At 45.3% G+C, this 17,408-nt stretch overlaps 1 protein-coding gene and 1 long non-coding RNA gene across 3 annotated transcripts in view; one reads left to right on the forward strand and one right to left on the reverse strand.

Moving 5' to 3' along the window:
• Positions 1-14,614, reverse strand: part of LOC308574711 — a 204,586-nt gene extending 189,972 nt beyond the window's left edge. The window contains exon 1 of the long non-coding RNA XR_014002562.1: positions 14,570-14,614. This is a non-coding gene — a long non-coding RNA (uncharacterized lncRNA). The remainder of the gene's footprint in view (positions 1-14,569) is intronic.
• SORL1 (sortilin related receptor 1) overlaps positions 1-17,408 on the forward strand; it is a 115,555-nt gene that overhangs the window by 17,304 nt on the left and 80,843 nt on the right. For both annotated transcript variants that reach the window (XM_081172432.1, XM_081172431.1), the window contains exons 2-4: positions 13,629-13,745; positions 15,543-15,668; positions 17,244-17,405. In XM_081172432.1, coding sequence (XP_081028558.1) covers positions 13,656-13,745; positions 15,543-15,668; positions 17,244-17,405 — 378 coding nt within the window. In that variant the 5' untranslated portion in view covers positions 13,629-13,655. The remainder of the gene's footprint in view (positions 1-13,628; positions 13,746-15,542; positions 15,669-17,243; positions 17,406-17,408) is intronic.

The following is a 17,408-nucleotide window of genomic DNA, read 5'->3' on the forward strand; positions in this document are numbered from 1 at the left end:
CTGGAATGAGTCCCCGAACCTGGGAGACCAGAGTTCGAATCCCCACTGGGCCACAAAGCTCATGGGGTGACTTTGGGCCAGTCACAGCCTCTGACCGTAACCTGCCTCTCAGGGTTGTTGTGAGGCTAAAAAGGGAGAGGAGGTGAACCATGGACACCATGGAAAGGCGAGATAAAAATGTAACAACAACTAAATGAAAACAAATGTGGCCCTCCGGTGGGAAAAGGTTCTCCACCCTTGACAGAACATCATGTATATTATTGAAAGAGATGGTCATGTTTTGGGTTTAGATGCTGAAATTCACATCGTAGAATCATAGGATGGTAGAATTGGAAGGGAGCATGAGGAACAACTGGTCCAACGCCCTTCAATGCAGGAATCTTTTGCCCAGTGTATGGTTCGAACCCACGACCTTGAGATTAAGTCTTGTTCTCTACCGACTGAGCAATCCCCCTGGTGCGTCTTGCCTCTGCTGCGAACTCGCAAAGCCGCATATAACTCTCTCAGCATCGACTGGCAGTGCGAATGAAACTGGCCTGCCTTACACAATTGTGGTTAAGGGTTGCTGAAAGAGTTTATGTGAAATGCTCTCAATTCTGAAGTATTGCAGAAGGGCTGAGTATTATAAATCAGTTTGCCAGGATCTCTGTACAAAGAGGAATAGCTGAGATGCAGGCAGAGTAGCAAGATAGCCTGTTGTCTGCTCCAAGCATTTGGGATTACAGTGGTACCTCGGGTTACAAATGCTTTGGGTTACAGATGCTTCAGGTTACAGACTCCGCTAACCCAGAAGTAGTACCTTGGGTTAAGAACGTTACTTCAGGATGAGAACAGAAATTGTTCGGCGGCGGCACAGCGGCAGCAGGAGGCCCCATTAGCTAAAGTGGTACCTCAGGTTAAGAACAGGTTCAGGTTAAGAACGGACCTCCGGAACAAATTTAAGTTCTTAACCAGAGGTACTACTGTAGTGTCAAACCTATCTGCCTGGGTGTGTCCCCTGCTCCCCAACTGGAATAAAACTGGGAAGAGAAGTGCTGGGGTGCTGGTGTTCATATCTCTCGTATGAAAGAAACTGGTTTTGTATTGGGGCTTCCTACAAGTAGAGATGAGAGAGGCTGAGCAGAACAAATCTTTCTGCTGCATGCTACACTCAGTGCAGGGTTAATGTTACCAGCAGCAAAACACCTGCTTCCAACTCCTGTTTACTTCTTAAGGGCGGCTCCATTAAGGAAAGCTGTTCCTGGGGCAACTGAGTCCAACCACATTGTCTGAGTCACGAACAGGTGATTAATTAACAGCTGAATGAATGCTTGAAAACACCTCCGGCAGGCTGAATCTTCTGGGAGCTAAGTATAAATATCAGGGTGGGTGTTGAGGCGTCATTGTGTTGCAAGCTTCTGAGTGCTGTCTATCACACTGTCGAAATATATGTGACATGCACGCACGCACATGGGGCTGATCGTGATGTGGCACTACAGAACCTCCAATGGGGGACTGTGTGATGACAGGCTTACATTTTTATGTGTATGGGAAGATATATATGACTTGCAGCATTGATGAGAGGTGTAGGGATACAAGGAGAAGGAAGCAATGGATGACCCTGGATTGACTATATGACATGGCTTGTAATAAGCTGTCTTGTTCGGGGTTACATATATTTATAGGAACAGAGGACAGGATGAAAATTAAAGTTTTGGTCATGGTGTGTGTGTGTGGGGGGGAGAAGCCAGTGTATTTGAAAGATTGGTTTAGCATGAGTGAAAGCAACTACAGTAAGCCTTTTGAGGAGCTCTTGAAGGAGCTGGGTGTATTTAGCCTGGAAAAGAAGGGACTGAGAGGAGATATGATAGCCATCAAATATCTTAAGTGCTGTCACGTGGAAGAAGAAACATGCTTGTTTTCTCCTGCTCTGGAGGGTAGGACTCAAACCAATGGCTTCAAGTTACAAGAAAGGAGATTCTGACTAAACATTCGGAAAAACTTTCTGACTGTGAAAGCTTGTTTGACAGTGGAACAGACTCCCACGAGAGGTTGTGGACTCTCCTTCCTTGAAGGTTTTGAAGCAGAGGTTGGATGGCCATCTGTCATGGATGCTTTATTTGAGATTCCTGCATTGCAGGGGGTTGGACTAGATGACCCTGGGGGTCCCTTCCAACTCTTAAGATTCCATGATTTATTTGTGATTAAAGTATCTCCTGCCCTTTGTTTCATAGGGGCCTAGGGTGGCAAACAAATGCTAAAACCATAAAAACGTCTTTTAAAAAATCTAATACAGATGCAGACTGTCATGCAAGTATCTTGCAAGCATGACATCAGTGGCTATGCAGGATGGTTTTCTCTGTCACACATGTTTCTGACCGCCAGTTGCTGGAAAGGTAGGAGGAGAGAGGACTCTGGTGCTCAGCTCCTGATTGAGGTTCCTATGAGGAGAAAATCCTCACCTGTACAATTGAAAGGGAAAAGTGACCAGCTTCTAAGCTTATTTTTGTTTGTTTCCATGTGTGAAAACATTTGAATCCTTCTGGCCTGTGTTTTAAAACACCCACAAGGTAACAAGCAATTGCTTAACATTTGATATGGGATATAAAATCATGCAGCATAAAGAAAACCCACAGCACTTCATCAAAATGGCAACCAGCTATTCCCCCAAAGAGCAGTTGATAGGAATCAATTGTTGGATGTCTTGTGAAACGTGTTGGTCTTGGCCAGCCTTGCAAAAGGCAACAGTCCACCACACAGTGTGAGGGTCAGAACTGAAAAAGTCCTTTCTGGTGCTTCCAGTATCTGGAGCCCAGACTGGTTTTGGCAGAGATGGGGAAACTGTGGAACTCCCTGCCTGTTGACACCAGGCAGGTGCTTTCACGCTACTCTTTTTGCCTTGTTTAGTCGTTTAGTCGTGTCCAACTCTTTGTGACCCCATGGACCAGAGCACACCAGGCACTCCTGTCTTCCACTGCCTCCCGCAGTTTGGTCAAACTCATGCTGGAATCTTCGAGAACACTGTCCAACCATCTCGTCCTCTGTCGTCCCCTTCTCCTTGTGCCCTCCATCTTTCCCAGCATCAGGGTCTTTTCCAGGGAGTCTTCTCATGAGGTGGCCAAAGTACTGGAGCCTCAGCTTCATGATCTGTCCTTCCAGTGAGCACTCAGGGCTGATTTCCTTAAGAATGGATAAGTTTGATCTTCTTGCAGTCCATGGGACTCTCAAGAGTCTCCTCCAGCACCATAATTCAAAAGCATCAATTCATCGGCGATCAGCCTTCCTTATGGTCCAGCTCTCACTTCCATACATCACTACTGGTAAAACCATGGCTTTAACTATACGGACCTTTGTTGGCAAGGTGATGTCTCTGCTTTTTAAGATGCTGTCTAGGTTTGCCATCGCCTTTCTCCCAAGGAGCAGGCGTCTTTTAATTTCGTGACTGCTGTCACTCTTTTTGGCCCCTGCTAAAAACATCATTGTTTCAGCAAGTCTATCCAGACATGTATAATGTGTTTTAATATGGTCTTTAACTTATCAGTGATTTAAATTATTTTTTGAATATTTAAGTAGCTGTGGTTTTTTAAAAAAATAATTTTTATTAAATTTTCTAAATTACATTTCAAAATATTCATTTAAACAACCTTAAATCAATGACTTCCCGTCTTCTCCTTCCGTGGTTCATTTTGCATACCATATTGTACATCCCTGCATATTTTACATGAACTAAACAATTCAGTAATCCATTGTTATATCCATCAAAACTTATTGACACTGTTGAATTTACCTTAATGCTACCAGCATTTTAAAATAAACACAAATTTCACCTGTATATTCACTAAACATTTCCCAGTCTTTTTTAAACTTGCATTCTTCTTATTCTCTTATTCTATAAGTCTGCAAGGTGCACGTATTCCATCAGTTTAAGTTGCCTTAAATAGCTGTTTTTAAAAGTTTTTTTTAAAAAAACTAATACCTTTATTATTATTTTCTTTTTGTAAACAGCTTTGAGGTTTTTATTACAATCAAGCAGTTTCTGCACTTTTTGGAAACGAATACATTTTCCCCCCAGCTGGATAAATGAGTCTGTACCACGAGGCTCTACTTGTTAGAGTTTTAAGTCTTCTTTTAAATCGATTTGTTGTTTGTGTTTTTAAATATCTTATGTGTGAATCACATTGAAACAGAAGTTTAGAAGGCTATTGATAAATGAATTGCAATTATATAATAGTGAAATAAAATTAATAATACTGAGCCAGGCCATTGGTCCAACTAACTTAGTATTGTCTGCACTGACTGGCAGCAGCTCTCCAGGGTTTCAGGCAGGGGTCTCGCCCAGACTTGCCTGGAGATGCTGTGGTTTGAACCAAAGACATTCTATATGTGAAGCAGATGCCCCACTCCTGGGCTGGGGCTCTTCTCTCAAGACGCAGGTACCCATATGGCTGCCTTATACTGTCAGACCATTGGCCAGTCTAGATCAATATTGTCTACACAGACTGGCAGTAGCCCAATAGTCAGGGATGATTGGTGCTGTCACTGAGCAACATTTGAAGGGCCAGAGGTGAGCTATCCTTGATCTAAGGCTTTAACCATCAACACCAGCAGTTGCTATATTTAAGAAACGTGGAATTATATTTTGAAATAACTACGGGCCACAGAACGGAAGAACACAGAGAACAAAGCAATAAAACCACTAATTAAGGGATGAGGGCCTGTCACTGATTATGGTCCTTAGTATATAATGGGCGGAACAATTAGAATAAAGCAGCTCTAAAGAAATGTTAATGGAGTTCTGCAAAGTTTGAATGTTCCTGAATCACAGTCAGAGTAAGATGTTGGCATCTGAACTCAACTGGGATGTGGTCAGAAACTTCCGCTCTCCTACACGGGCGATAAATGGAACCGCGGGGCTGCAATACCTTTGATAATTCCTTGCTTGTTGCACTTTGCTGAGCGGCTTTGCACAGAATGCTAGGTAGGCTCTCAAATTTGATCAATCCACTGTTGAGAAGGTGGCTTGGGAGGCTTCCAGCTATGTTCTGCAGCATGCAGTTACCGTATTTTTTGCTCTATAAGACTCACTTTTCCCCTCCTAAAAAGTAAGGGGAAACGTGTCTTATGGAGCGAATGCAGGCTGCGCAGCTATCCCAGAAGCCAGAACAGCAAGAGGGATTGCTGCTTTCACTGCGCAGCGATCCCTTTTGTTGTTCTGGCTTCTGAGATTCAGAATATTTTTTTTCTTGTTTTCCTCCTCCAAAAACTAGGCGCGTCTTGTGGTCTGGTGCGTCTTATAGAGCGAAAAATACGGTACTTAAGAAAGGTCTTGAGGCAGGAATCCAGGAGTCCTTTCGTTCCAAACCTATGGTGATGTATGGCTGCATCATGTAATTTGAACTGGGATCTGGCGTAGTTATTTCACATTTGGTGATTAAGCTCTCAGCCGATGACTCCTGGTCAATCTGGTTTAATATTGTCCACACTCACTGGCAGCAGACCTCAAGGGTTCCAGGCAGGAGCTCGACATCCTTACCTAGGGATGCCAGGGATTGGATTTATTTATGTCATCAGTTTGTGAATCACCTTCCACATTGACCTCAAGGCAATTTGCATAAAAGCAACTAATAATATCTTTTTTAAAAGTGCAGAAAATGAGAACTACAGATAGGTTTAACAACAACACCTGAGGCAGAGATCTATTCACCCAGCTGGAAAAAAGCTTGTAGAATCTAAAACGGCTTCGATTGTTTCCGGAAAGGACAAATAGTGGGTACCTGCTTTATCCCAGCCTCTCAGTAGGCCTCTCAGTAGGCCCTGCTCAGATTTATGGTGGAGCAGGCTTCTGATATTTTTTTAGGACCTTGAAGGAGAAACTCCATTGCAGAAAGCTGTGGCCTGCTAGCATATAAGGGGTGAGGCAATCTCTCAAGGAACCTGGTCCTGAGCTGTATAGGATTTAATATAGGAAGCTGCTTTAGTACTGAGTTGAACCATTGTTCTGTTGAGCTTGGTATTGTCTACACTGACTGGCAGCTGGTTTTTTGTTGCCTGGAAATGATTAGGATTGAGGCTGAATCCTGACAAGACAGAAGTACTGTTTTTGGGGGACAGGAGGCGGGCGGGTGTGGAGGACTCCTTGGTCCTGAATGGGGTAACTGTGCCCCTGAAGGACCAGGTGCGCAGCCTGGGAGTTATTCTGGACTCACAGCTGTCCATGGAGGCGCAGGTCAATTCTGTGTCCAGGGCAGCTGTTTATCAGCTCCACCTGGTATTCAGGCTGAGACCCTACCTGCCTGCGGACTGTCTCGCCAGAGTGGTGCATGCTCTAGTTATCTCTCGCTTGGACTACTGCAATGCGCTCTATGTGGGGCTACCTTTGAAGGTGACCCGGAAACTACAACTAATCCAGAATGCGGCAACTAGATTGGTGACTGGGAGTGGCTGCCGAGACCATATAAAAGACCTACACTGGCTCCCAGTACATTTCCGAGCATAATTCAAAGTGTTGGTGCTGACCTTTAAAGCCCTAAACGGCCTCGGTCCAGTATACTTGAAGGAGCGTCTCCACCTCCATCGTTCTGCCCGGACACTGAGGTCCAGCGCTGAGGGCCTTCTGGTGGTTCCCTCGCTACGAGAAGCCAAGTTACAGGGAACCAGGCAGAGGGCCTTCTCGGTAGTTGCACCCACCCTGTGGAATGCCCTCCTGCCAGATGTCAAAGAGAACAACAACTATCTGACTTTTAGAAGACATCTGAAGGCAGCCCTGTTTAGGGAAGCTTTTAATGTTTAATAGGTTATTGTATTTTAGTGTTCTGTTGGAAGCCGCCCAGAGTGGCTGGGGAAACCCAGCCAGATGGGCGGGGTATAAATAAAACTACTACTACTACTACTACTACTACTACTACTACTACTGTTACCTGGGCCACTGAGCTTTGGCCTTTCCCTCAAAAGCTGGTACTAAAGCCTTGAGCAGATTGGCAGCCAGCAGAGACCCCACAGATACTATATGCTGGTGGACGTTCCCCCCCCCCCCCCAAAAGCACCCTAGCTGCTGCATTCTGCACTGTGCTGCAGCCTCCAAACCCACCCCATAGATCTAAGTATACTGAATTTTCCTGTTATGCTGTTTACAATCCCCGAGTGATATGGGAAGTATGGTATACACCTGAATGATACTGCTCTAAGCAGCCATGGCTCCCCCCCACCCAAGAATCATGGGAACTATAATTTCTTCAAATGCTGGGAGGGGTTAGGAGACACCACAGAGCTACAGTTCACAGAGTGGTTTAGCAACCAGTCTCTCTTCCCAGCTGTACCTTCCAGATGTTGGATTCCAACTCTCTAAGAACGTAAGAAGAGCCCTGCTGGATCAGGCCAACGACCCACTTGGTCCAGCATTCTGTTCTCACAATGGCCAAACAGATGCTTATGGGAAGCACAGGAGCAGGACCTGAGCTGGGCTCCCATCTTCTGTGACCATTGGCCAAGCTGGCTGGGGCTGATGGAAGTTGCAGTCCAATGTCACACAGTTCACAGTCACCATGTTGCCTGTCTGTGTTCTAAGACAATTACACTCCTTGGGTGAAGTTGGTATTGAGGCTCAGCTACCGTATTGGCCCGAATATAAGCCACACCTTTAAAAGAAAAAAAAAGACAATACCTGAGGAGGAGCGGGGGCCGAGGGGGGCCAAGGAGGCAGCACCTCCCCTTACGGTTTTGACTTTTAAAATGTGGCTGCATTTTAAATGGCATTTTAACCTGTATTTTAAATTGTTTTTTCTTTTTCTTTTTTCTTATTATGTTTCCACTGAAATTTTATTGGTGTTAGCCGCCTTGAGCCCTCTGGCTGCAGAGGGCGGGGTATAAATTTATTATTATTATTGTTGTTGTTGTAAATTTATTATTATTATTATTGTTGTTGTTGTTGTTGTAGTAGTAAATTTATTATTATTGTTGTTGTTGTTGTATTATTGTTGTTGTTGTAAATTTATTATTATTGTTGTTGTAGTTGTAGTAAATTTGTTGTTGTTGTTGTTGTTGTTGTTGTTGTTGTTGTTGTTGTTGTTGTTGTTGTTGTTACAGTGGTACCACGGGTTACATACGCTTCAGGTTACAGACTCCACTAACCCAGAAATAGTACCTCAGGTTAAGAACTTTGCTTCAGGATGAGAACAGAAATCGTGCTCCGGCGGCGCGGCGGCAGCAGGAGGCCCCATTAGCTAAAGTGGTGCTTCAGGTTAAGAACAGACCTCTGGAACGAATTAAGTACTTAACCAGAGGTGTTGTTGTTTAGTCGTTTAGTCGTGTCCTACTCTTCATGACTCCATGGACCAGAGCACGCCGGGCACTCCTGTCTTCCACTGCCTCCCGCAGTTTGGTCAAACTCAAGCTGGTAGCTTCGAGAGCACTATCCAACCATCTCGTCCTCTGTCGTCCCCTTCTCCTTGTGCCCTCCATCTTTCCCAACATCAGGGTCTTTTCCAGGGAGTCTTCTCTTCTCATGAGGTGGCCAAAGTATTGGCGCCTCAGCTTCACAATCTGTCCTTCTAGTGAGCACTCAGGGCTGATTTCCTTCAGAATGGATAGGTTTGATCTTCTTGCAGTCCATGGGACTCTCAAGCGTTTCCTCCAGCACATAATTCAAAAGCATCAATTCTTCGGCGATCAGCCTTCTTTATGGTCCAGCTCTCACTTCCATACATCACTAACCAGAGGTACCATTGTATTATTATTATTAAGGTACCCCTGCCCATCAGGGCCAGTCGTGACCGACTCTAGGGTTGCGCGCTCATCTCTCTCAAGAGGCTGGGAGCTGGCCTGTCCGAAGACACTTCCGGGTCGCATGGCCAGCGTGACTAAGCTGCATCTGGCGAGCCAGCACCAGCGCCGCACACGGAAACGCCGTTTACCTTTCCGCTAGAAAGCGGTCCCTATTTATCTACTTGCACTTAAGAGTGCTTTTGAACTGCTAGGTGGGCAGGAGCTGGGACATTATTATTATTAATTATTGCTATTATTATTCAGCAGTGGCGGCAGGCAGCAGCGCTTCCAGAGGGTCAGCAGCACCATGGCCCCCCAAAGCGCCCCTCGGCGGGCTAAAGCCAGGCAGCATCTCAGGCTAGCGCCAGTCGCAGCACACCAGCTGCATCTCCTGTTCCTCCTCCTAGCAGACCTCGCTCTCTCACGCTCGCTCTTCACTTCCTTCCTCCTCGCCTCCTTCTGGCTCCCTCTCAGGGAGCTAGCCCAGCCAAAACCAGGCAACACCCAGGGGCAAGCCTGTCGCTCCAAGCCAATTTTTGTAAGGTGGCGAATATAAGCCATACTTTTTAACTTTTCACGGTCAGAATATGGAAGGGGAAAAAAGTGTTGCTTGTATTCAGGCCAATACGGTACTACTTCCATCCTTCACTGAAAGGGGGCCAGGATCCACGCTTTCTGGGAAACAGACCTGCTTTCCCTGCAATCATGCTATGGGGGAGATTTTAATCCTGTGATAATATTTGCACTCCAGATGGATTTATTTTTAGCACATGCTCCTCTGTTCGCTTAGTTTCCCTTACTGTTGACAGTGTGCCATGCTGGGAAGTGGTTGAGTTGTCAAGATTTGTTTCGGTTTCTTTCTCCTTCTTACGTAGGGGAGGTAACTGGTACAGACATTAATTCATATGTACAGCTTCAAGAAGAAACAGGAAGGCACACTTCCTGCACTTGCACACGATGTAATGAATGGTAAATAAAAAATAGGGGCTTGCAAATCTCTCCTGTGGAAAGATGCATTTTCTCTCACAGCTCACAGGAACCTAAAGAAGAGCCCTGCTGTGTTATTTGTTGAAGTGGGCTTCTTAGAATTTGACAGCGTTTCCCAACTGGAGGAGTCCTCAAAGCAAATGTATTTATATATATTTCAGAAGCCGAAGCATCATGCTATAAGACTTCAGAATTTCTGTTTTGTTAGGCAATGTAATAGAGATGTGTGTGTATCATCTGTATATATCTATATATAATTACTGCAAGAGTAATTCCTTAACTAATTCACATGGTTTTCCTTTCATATTCCTTAACTAATTCACATGGTTTTCGAATTCCTTTAATCCTTCCTTTCCGGTAATTTTGTTCCTCTGCTACTCTTTCTGGCTAATAGGCACACACGCACCATGTCTATCTCTCTCTCTCTTTTCCATCTGAGTGTTAGGATTCCCTTGAGCGGTTGTCTTGACCTGATGTAGCAGCAGGGTGACCGGCTGGTTTAGGATCTGGGACAGACACAAGCAACAGACAGAATGAGTGCGACTGAGCCTATGCACACAGATTCTCCCTCTCCCCCCCCCCCCCATCCAACATAAGAGCTTGCCTATAATTTTTTTCTTTTTCTTTCTTTAAATGGCAGACAGGCATCTTCATAAATAAATTAGAAGTGTAGAATCGTCGAGTTGGAAGACACCTCAAGAGACATCTTGGCCAAGGCCTTGAAGCAGCAAAATAATGATTGGTCTTGACATTTGCTGTGTTTAAACAACCCTGCCATGGGTCAGATCAAGAGGCAGCAATGCACATGGGTGGTGGGTTTTTTTTGGTGTGTATGTGTGTGTGTTTGGTGGATGTACTAAAATAGTGGGATATATAGGCAGCTGTTGTGGTGGGGAGCCAGGCTTTCTAGTTAAGAGCGTGAAACAGACCATTAGTAGATTCAGGACAAAAGGAAGATATTATTTACACAATGCAGACTAATAATAATAATAATAATAATAATAATAATAATAATAATAATAATAATAATAATTCTATCCCACCCCTCATCCAAATATCACAGGGTGGTTTACAGTTTAATTAAAATTCTAGAATCTTCCCTTTTATCCCACAGCCACTAAGTTTACTCAGGAGCCCCGGGCGAGTGACCTTGTCAAAAGGATTTTTAAAATTATCAGTACTGCATCATCCAAGTCTACATGTTTACTGACACTCCAGTTGCAAGACTTCCCTTTGCAGAAGCCATGCTGATTCTAACTCTGCAAGACTTATTCTTCTAGTGCAGGGGTCAGCAAACTTTTTCCGGAGGGTGCCGGTCCACTGTCCCTCAGAACTTGTGGGGGGCCGGACTATATTTTGAAGACCACCCCCCACGACTCTTCCCTCCCTTCTCCACAGCACCGGACGAGCCCCAGTGGCTGCTTACTTGTGCCTTGTGAGCGGCGGTGGCGGCGGAGGGACGATGAGCGGCACGAAAGGGTTGGCTCCAGAGATGGGCTGCTTAAAATGGTGCTCAGCCAATCGCAGCTCAACAAAGCCCAGCCCCCTTCCTCCTCTAGGCAGGGTGGGGAGAAGCCAGGAGGAGGAAGGGAGGAGGCGCCGCCACGGTGTGTGTATGTGTGTGTGTGTGTGGGGGGGGGGAAATGGCGCAGCCCGAACAATCAGAATCCCCACGCCAATCCATGCGGCAATTCCCGGACTGTCCGTGGGCCGGATCCATAAGGCAATTGGGCCAGATCCAGCCCCCGGTCCTTAGTTTGCCAACCCATGTTCTAGTGCATAGGTATTTCATAGGATAGAAATACTTCTACAAATAAAGAAATAAGATGCGCTTGGTAATTTTATCTTTAAAACTTCCCGTCAACTTGTGTGGGACAGTACAGTGGTACCTCTGGTTGCGAACGGGATCCGTTCCGGAGCCCCGTTCGCATCCTGAAGAGAACGCAGCCCGCGCCTGAGGGTCACGATTTGCCGCTTCTGCCCATGCGCTTGATGTCATTTTGAGCGTTTGCGCATGCACGAGTAGCGAAACCCGGAAGCAACGCATTCTGTTACTTCCGGGTCGCCGCGGCGTGTAACCCGAAAACACTCAACCTGAAGCAACTTTAACCCAGGGTACGACTGTATTGGCTCCTACTGTCCTGGATCTTAGAGATATGATTACACTGGCCGTTTCCCAGACCTTGCGTACAGCAGCCCATCTTTGGAAAAGTTACGTATTTATGTGAGAAGATTAGCAATATCTAATTTGAGGGTTTGTTTGGTTTTTTTTAAGAGCTCTCAGGTGGATACCATCCAGACGTAGCGATGTGTTCATTTTTTCATCTGTCATAAGGCTCGGAACTCAAAAGCTCCGCTTGAACCAGAACTCCAGTTCTCATTATTCCTTGATTGCAAAGCTTTCTGATGAGATCAAGGCTGAGCATCAAAAGACCCTCAGCGAGGTTTGCTTGTCTTGATGTAACCCAGAGAGGCAAGAGCATCCCCTATGGGCTTGTTCTCACAACCGTTGAGCGGCAGCCCAGCTCTTCCTTGAAAAGAGGTTTTTGGCTTTGATATCGTTCATAATGTTTGGAGTGTTTAACATGCATTAATACTTGAGCTCTGCTCAGTACCACTTCTGAAGAGCGTAGGTGGTTCAGCTGCGGGTTTTTAATGAAAAAGGAATTAAATCGTTAAGTGGAAGCCTTCTAGCAAAAGCAGGGTTGGAAATGCGCGGTCCTTCAGGGGAGGTGAGCTCGTCGACTGCAGCCCATTGTCTCGAGAGTGCCTTCTCTTAGCATCACCTTCCACATGATGTAACAAACAGGTTTGCAGTTGCCTCGTGGGAGACAATCCCTGTCTCCTGATGCACATGCCTTGATGAATAAACAGTGGGAAAGGGGTGGCCAGTAGCCGGAGACCTGAGGAAGTGAAGTGATAATAGAGCAGGGAAGTGGCGCGTTATTCAGTTTTCTTCTTTAATCCTGGGAAATGAGAAAGTTTGTGGGGAAATTGCCTGGTAATGACCCCCTGCCCTCCTTTTGTGTATCAGATTATTTTTTGACGAACCGTGTAGGCTGCACACTTTCTTGGGCGAAAAAAGATCTCATCACTGTTGTACATGCCTTGATTTAGCCTCGACTTGGACTGCTGTAGTGCTCTCTGCTTGGAGCTGCCCTAGAAGAGCGTTTGGAAGCCACAACGGCTGCTTGCAAATACTGGTTTTAGTTTGCCTGACTCCCAGTTTGTTTCTGGGTTCAATTAAGAGTGCTGGTTTTAATCTTTTACAGAGAAATCATAATCCTTAAACCTGTTTGCTAGTGAGGATTATGATTATGAATTGTGGCTTTTTGATCAATACACTGGCAGACTGCTGAAATTTGAAGGGTGGGAAAGAACTGTATGTTGGTCTGTTGCCTCAAATTATGTCAGCCTCCAGACATTTTCAGGGTTAACAAGGCAGTGGCGTAGCGTGGGGGGTGCAGGGGGGGCCGGTCGCACCGGGCGCAACATCTGGGGGTTAGGGTTAGGGGGCGCAAATCCACGGGTTAGGGGCGCAAATCCACGGGTTAGGGGGCACAAATTACTTGCCTTGCCCCGGGTGCTGACAACCCATGCTACGCCACTGTAACAAGGTTGCAAACAGACCCCCCCCCCCCAGGAACAAAACCAAACTGAGGGCCAAACTTTTGCTAGATTCTTCCAGAAATCTGGAAGTGGCTTTCACAACAGGCGAAAGATCACATAAAATGTGAAGAACAGGTAAGGAAATGTCATGAAAATGGGATAAAATGCAGTCTGAATGCAGCTGTAATGTGACAAAACTCACACTGGACGTTCTTTTAACAAGACTCTTTCTTTCTTTCTTTCTTTCTTTCTTTCTTTCTTTCTTTCTTTCTTTCTTTCTTTCTCTTCCCCAGGTCAGCCTGAATGATTCCCACAACCAGATGGTCGTTCACTGGGCTGGAGAGAAGAGCAACGTCATTGTCGCTTTGGCCCGTGATAGCTTAGCCTTCCTAGGCCCCAAGTTAAGTGATGTAAGTAATTATGTCTGTGTGTGTGTTGTGTGTTTTTTGTTTTTAAATAAATTTAAGGTGGAAAATAACACAGATAACCAAACTTCAACACAGTTAGTTGCTTAGCATGGATTAATGCTCCAGCCCTCAAATCAGTTTCCAACTAGTGCCTAATTTCTGTTTTGTACTGTTTTTGACACCTTGCTAAAATCTTCTTCATGTAGGCAAGTATAGCCAGTTATGTAAAGCTGACATGTATTTTTACGTGTAATTTTATTTTATAGCATATCTTTTAAACTATGGATTTAATTTATCTTGTGGTCCCCTCACTCTGGGGTCATTGCTTTTAAGTTCTGACTTATTAGTAATTTTAATGCATACTTTATGTAATCCACTTTAGAGGTTTTTTTTTTTAAAAAAAACACACAATTAAACGGTATGGTAATGAGATGAAATAATAAAGTAGGCCTTGATAAGTAGGCAGCTATCAAAGCCGTTTCAGGCTATCCCCAAAGTGTGCCCCAATCATTTTAGGGAATATTAACTTGCACTTGTTGTAGGCACGGCTCAATTTAGTTTATTGTAAGCTTCCTTGTTAGGGACGCGAGTGGCACTGTGGGTTAAACCACAGAGCCTAGAACTTGCAGATCAGATCAGAAGGTCGGTGGTTCGAATCCCCGCAATGGGGTGAACTCCCATTGCTCGGTCCCTGCTCCTGCCAACCTAGCAGTTTGAAAGCACGTCAAAGTGCAAGTAGATAAATAGGTACTGCTCCGGCAGGAAGGTAAACAGTGTTTCCATGCGCTGCTCTGGTTCGCCAGAAGTGGCTTAGTAATGCTGGCCACATGACCTGGAAGCTGTATGCCGGCTCCCTTGGCCAATAAAGCGAGCTGAGCGCCGCAACCCCAGAGTCGGCCACAACTGGAGCTAATGGTCAGGGGTCCCTTTACCTTTAATGGGGAAAGGACCTCTTTATAGGAACCACCCATATAGATTGCACAACACCATTCATTTTGGAGCTGGCAGTGGGCAGGGAGGAGTCGGAAATCTTTAACGAAACCAGAAGGTCAAATTTCAAAGTAATTACGTTTTATCAGCTCAGTATAACAAATAGTAAAGGTTCCAGAGACATGACATTTGCCCTCACCTTCTCTGTTGCTGGAAAGCTCCACAAGGGCACAGAGACCTGCCTTTTGTTCACTTACATTATTCTGTGTAAGTTGCCATGGCTTAATGGCTCTGTATAAATATGACAAAAATAATACTGTTTAAGAACAATGAGGAAGCTGATCTGTTGAGCTGGTCCATCTAGCTTGGTGCTGTCTAGGGTTCGAGACAGGGAATAATTACCAGCCGTACCCAGAAATTCTGGGGATCAAACCTGGAACCTGCATACAAAACAGATACTCACTACCAGTGAGCTATGGCCCTTCAGGAACAAGTGATAGTTGTTGTACAGTAGCCTGTTCCCTGATTTGCAAACTCACTTCCCTACTCCCTCCCAGACCCGCCCCTCTTCCATTTGTTGTAGCTAAGGGTGAGCAGCTGCAATAGTCCGTCCTGTCTCCTGAGCAAGCCTGAGGACTCTCAGTTGACACCGTTCTTAATACAAGAAGGCAGTTGCCGTAGCTCTGCACCAGGAAGCCCCCAGTGCAATGCTATAGCAGCTCCTTCCTCTCGTCCTGGTAAAGAAAAATAATTCCCAAATTCCTTGTTTAATTTTTTAATTTTTTTTTAAAGAACCACATGATTTGGTGGGGTGGAATGGTCTTTTTGTGTGTGTGTGCGGTTTGTAACATTAGCATCTTTCCTTGCCAGGTTTATATTTCTTATGACTACGGGAAAACCTTTAAAAAGATATCGGAGAAATTCAATTTTGGCCCGGGGAACAGCAGCCAAGCAGTGATTGCTCAATTCTACCACAGCCCAGCCGACAACAAGAGGGTAGGAAATTAGAAATCGTTTGAATGTGTAAACAAAGGATTTCAACTGCACACCCCCTAGATTTAAATAAGGGTGTTCTAAATATTTTGGGGTTGAAACTAGGGTAGGTTTCACATTTTTTCCTGAAAAAGATCTAATGCAAGTATTTGGCTTTCTCTCCCCTGCGCCACTTTGATCTTCATTTCTTTCTCTTTTCTGGGCTGGTTACATGGTTGATCCCACCTAACTGGGGGATCTTCTGAGCGGTGCTCAATGTGGTTTGACAATCCTTCTTCCCAGGGAACTCTGGGAACTTGTAGCACTGTGAGAGGAAAAAGGGTCTCCTTACAACTATGAGCACCATGAATAATCTACAGCTCCCAGGATCCTTTGGGAGAAAGCCATGCCTGTCGTGTGTTGAATGTCTGGTGTGAATGTGGTAAAGGCAAGAGACACATCCGTTGCTCCACCCACTTTTGTCTCTGGCTCCACCCACCCCAGGCACACGGCCCCTGGAAGCCTGCCTGTGAGGCCATGTGGCCCTGCTATGATAAGTAGATGTTATGGAAGGAGAAGCTGTACTTGCGGTTTCCATTTTTGGCAGCGGCTGCAAGGTTTGTTTTGTAATGTCTAGTTCCATCCTTGGATGAGCTTCTCGGTTTGTGTAGAAAATGTCAATTAAACTCAACCCCCCCCCAGCTCCTTGTTTTGACCTCTGCGAAGTCTTCGCTTCGCCGTTTTGGTCAGTGATGTAGCGTCTCTGCCGTGCCTTCAGAGCAGACCAAGAGGTCTAAGTGTGTGCCATGCTCAGGCAGAACAGTAGAAATCGCTGCAACTAAACAGCTGTTTACCTAACAGCTAACGGGTTCGTGTAGCCGAGGGAAAAGATTTGTCTCCTGAGGATTACAGATTGCGTTTGATCAAGAAAACTGACTGAGTCGCTTCTTATTTTGCGGTGGGGAGATGGGAGAGGGCAGAATAGAAAACAAAAGTCTTCCGTTGTTTTTTACAAAAATTCTCTCCTTAAAAGCAAAGGCTGCACAGTTGTCTTCTGTGACAGATGTGAATCCTAAACTAGCTTTGCAAGCCAAGCTGATGGGTGCCTTGCAGAAATGAAGTCGCCAGGCTTGTCAACTCCACCACTGAAGGAGGGAAGCCTAGTCTAGCGTTTAACTCCATAACCTGCCCGTCTCCATCCCCCGTCCCCCCAACCATCCGATCCTAAGGGAAGGTCTAAATTGCACGTTTTGAATTTTATTGTGCTATTATCTTCTTTAGTGGGTTGTGCAAACGGCTGTTCTGAATAATGCTTTGAATAGGGTAGGGGGCACTGGGGGATGAGTTTGTAGAGCCAAGAGGGCAGTGGATGATTTTTTTATTTTTTTATTTGGAACCACTGTTTTAAAATACAATTTATTGTATCGGTGAGGGATTCTGGCTACAGAAACTGGTGAAAATGTAACAAAAAGTGGCATACAGTTTTTTGTTGTGTGTATGCAACTTTCACATCCAAACAATTCTGCCAAGATCCGCGTGCTGATTTTTGAAGACCCACTGATTTTTTTGTCCTACCCTTTCCTCCTTTTCCTTTTACAGTACATCTTCGTTGATGCCTTCACTCAGTATCTCTGGCTTACCACGGACTTCTGCAACACCATCCAGGGCTTCTCAATTCCGTTCAAAGCGGCAGATCTGCTTTTGCACAGCCGGCTCCCAAACCTCATCTTGGGATTTGACAAGACCCATCCCAACAAGCAGGCG

Source organism: Podarcis bocagei, assembly GCF_964188305.1.
Source record: "Podarcis bocagei genome assembly, chromosome: 15".
Classification (NCBI taxonomy): domain Eukaryota; kingdom Metazoa; phylum Chordata; class Lepidosauria; order Squamata; family Lacertidae; genus Podarcis; species Podarcis bocagei.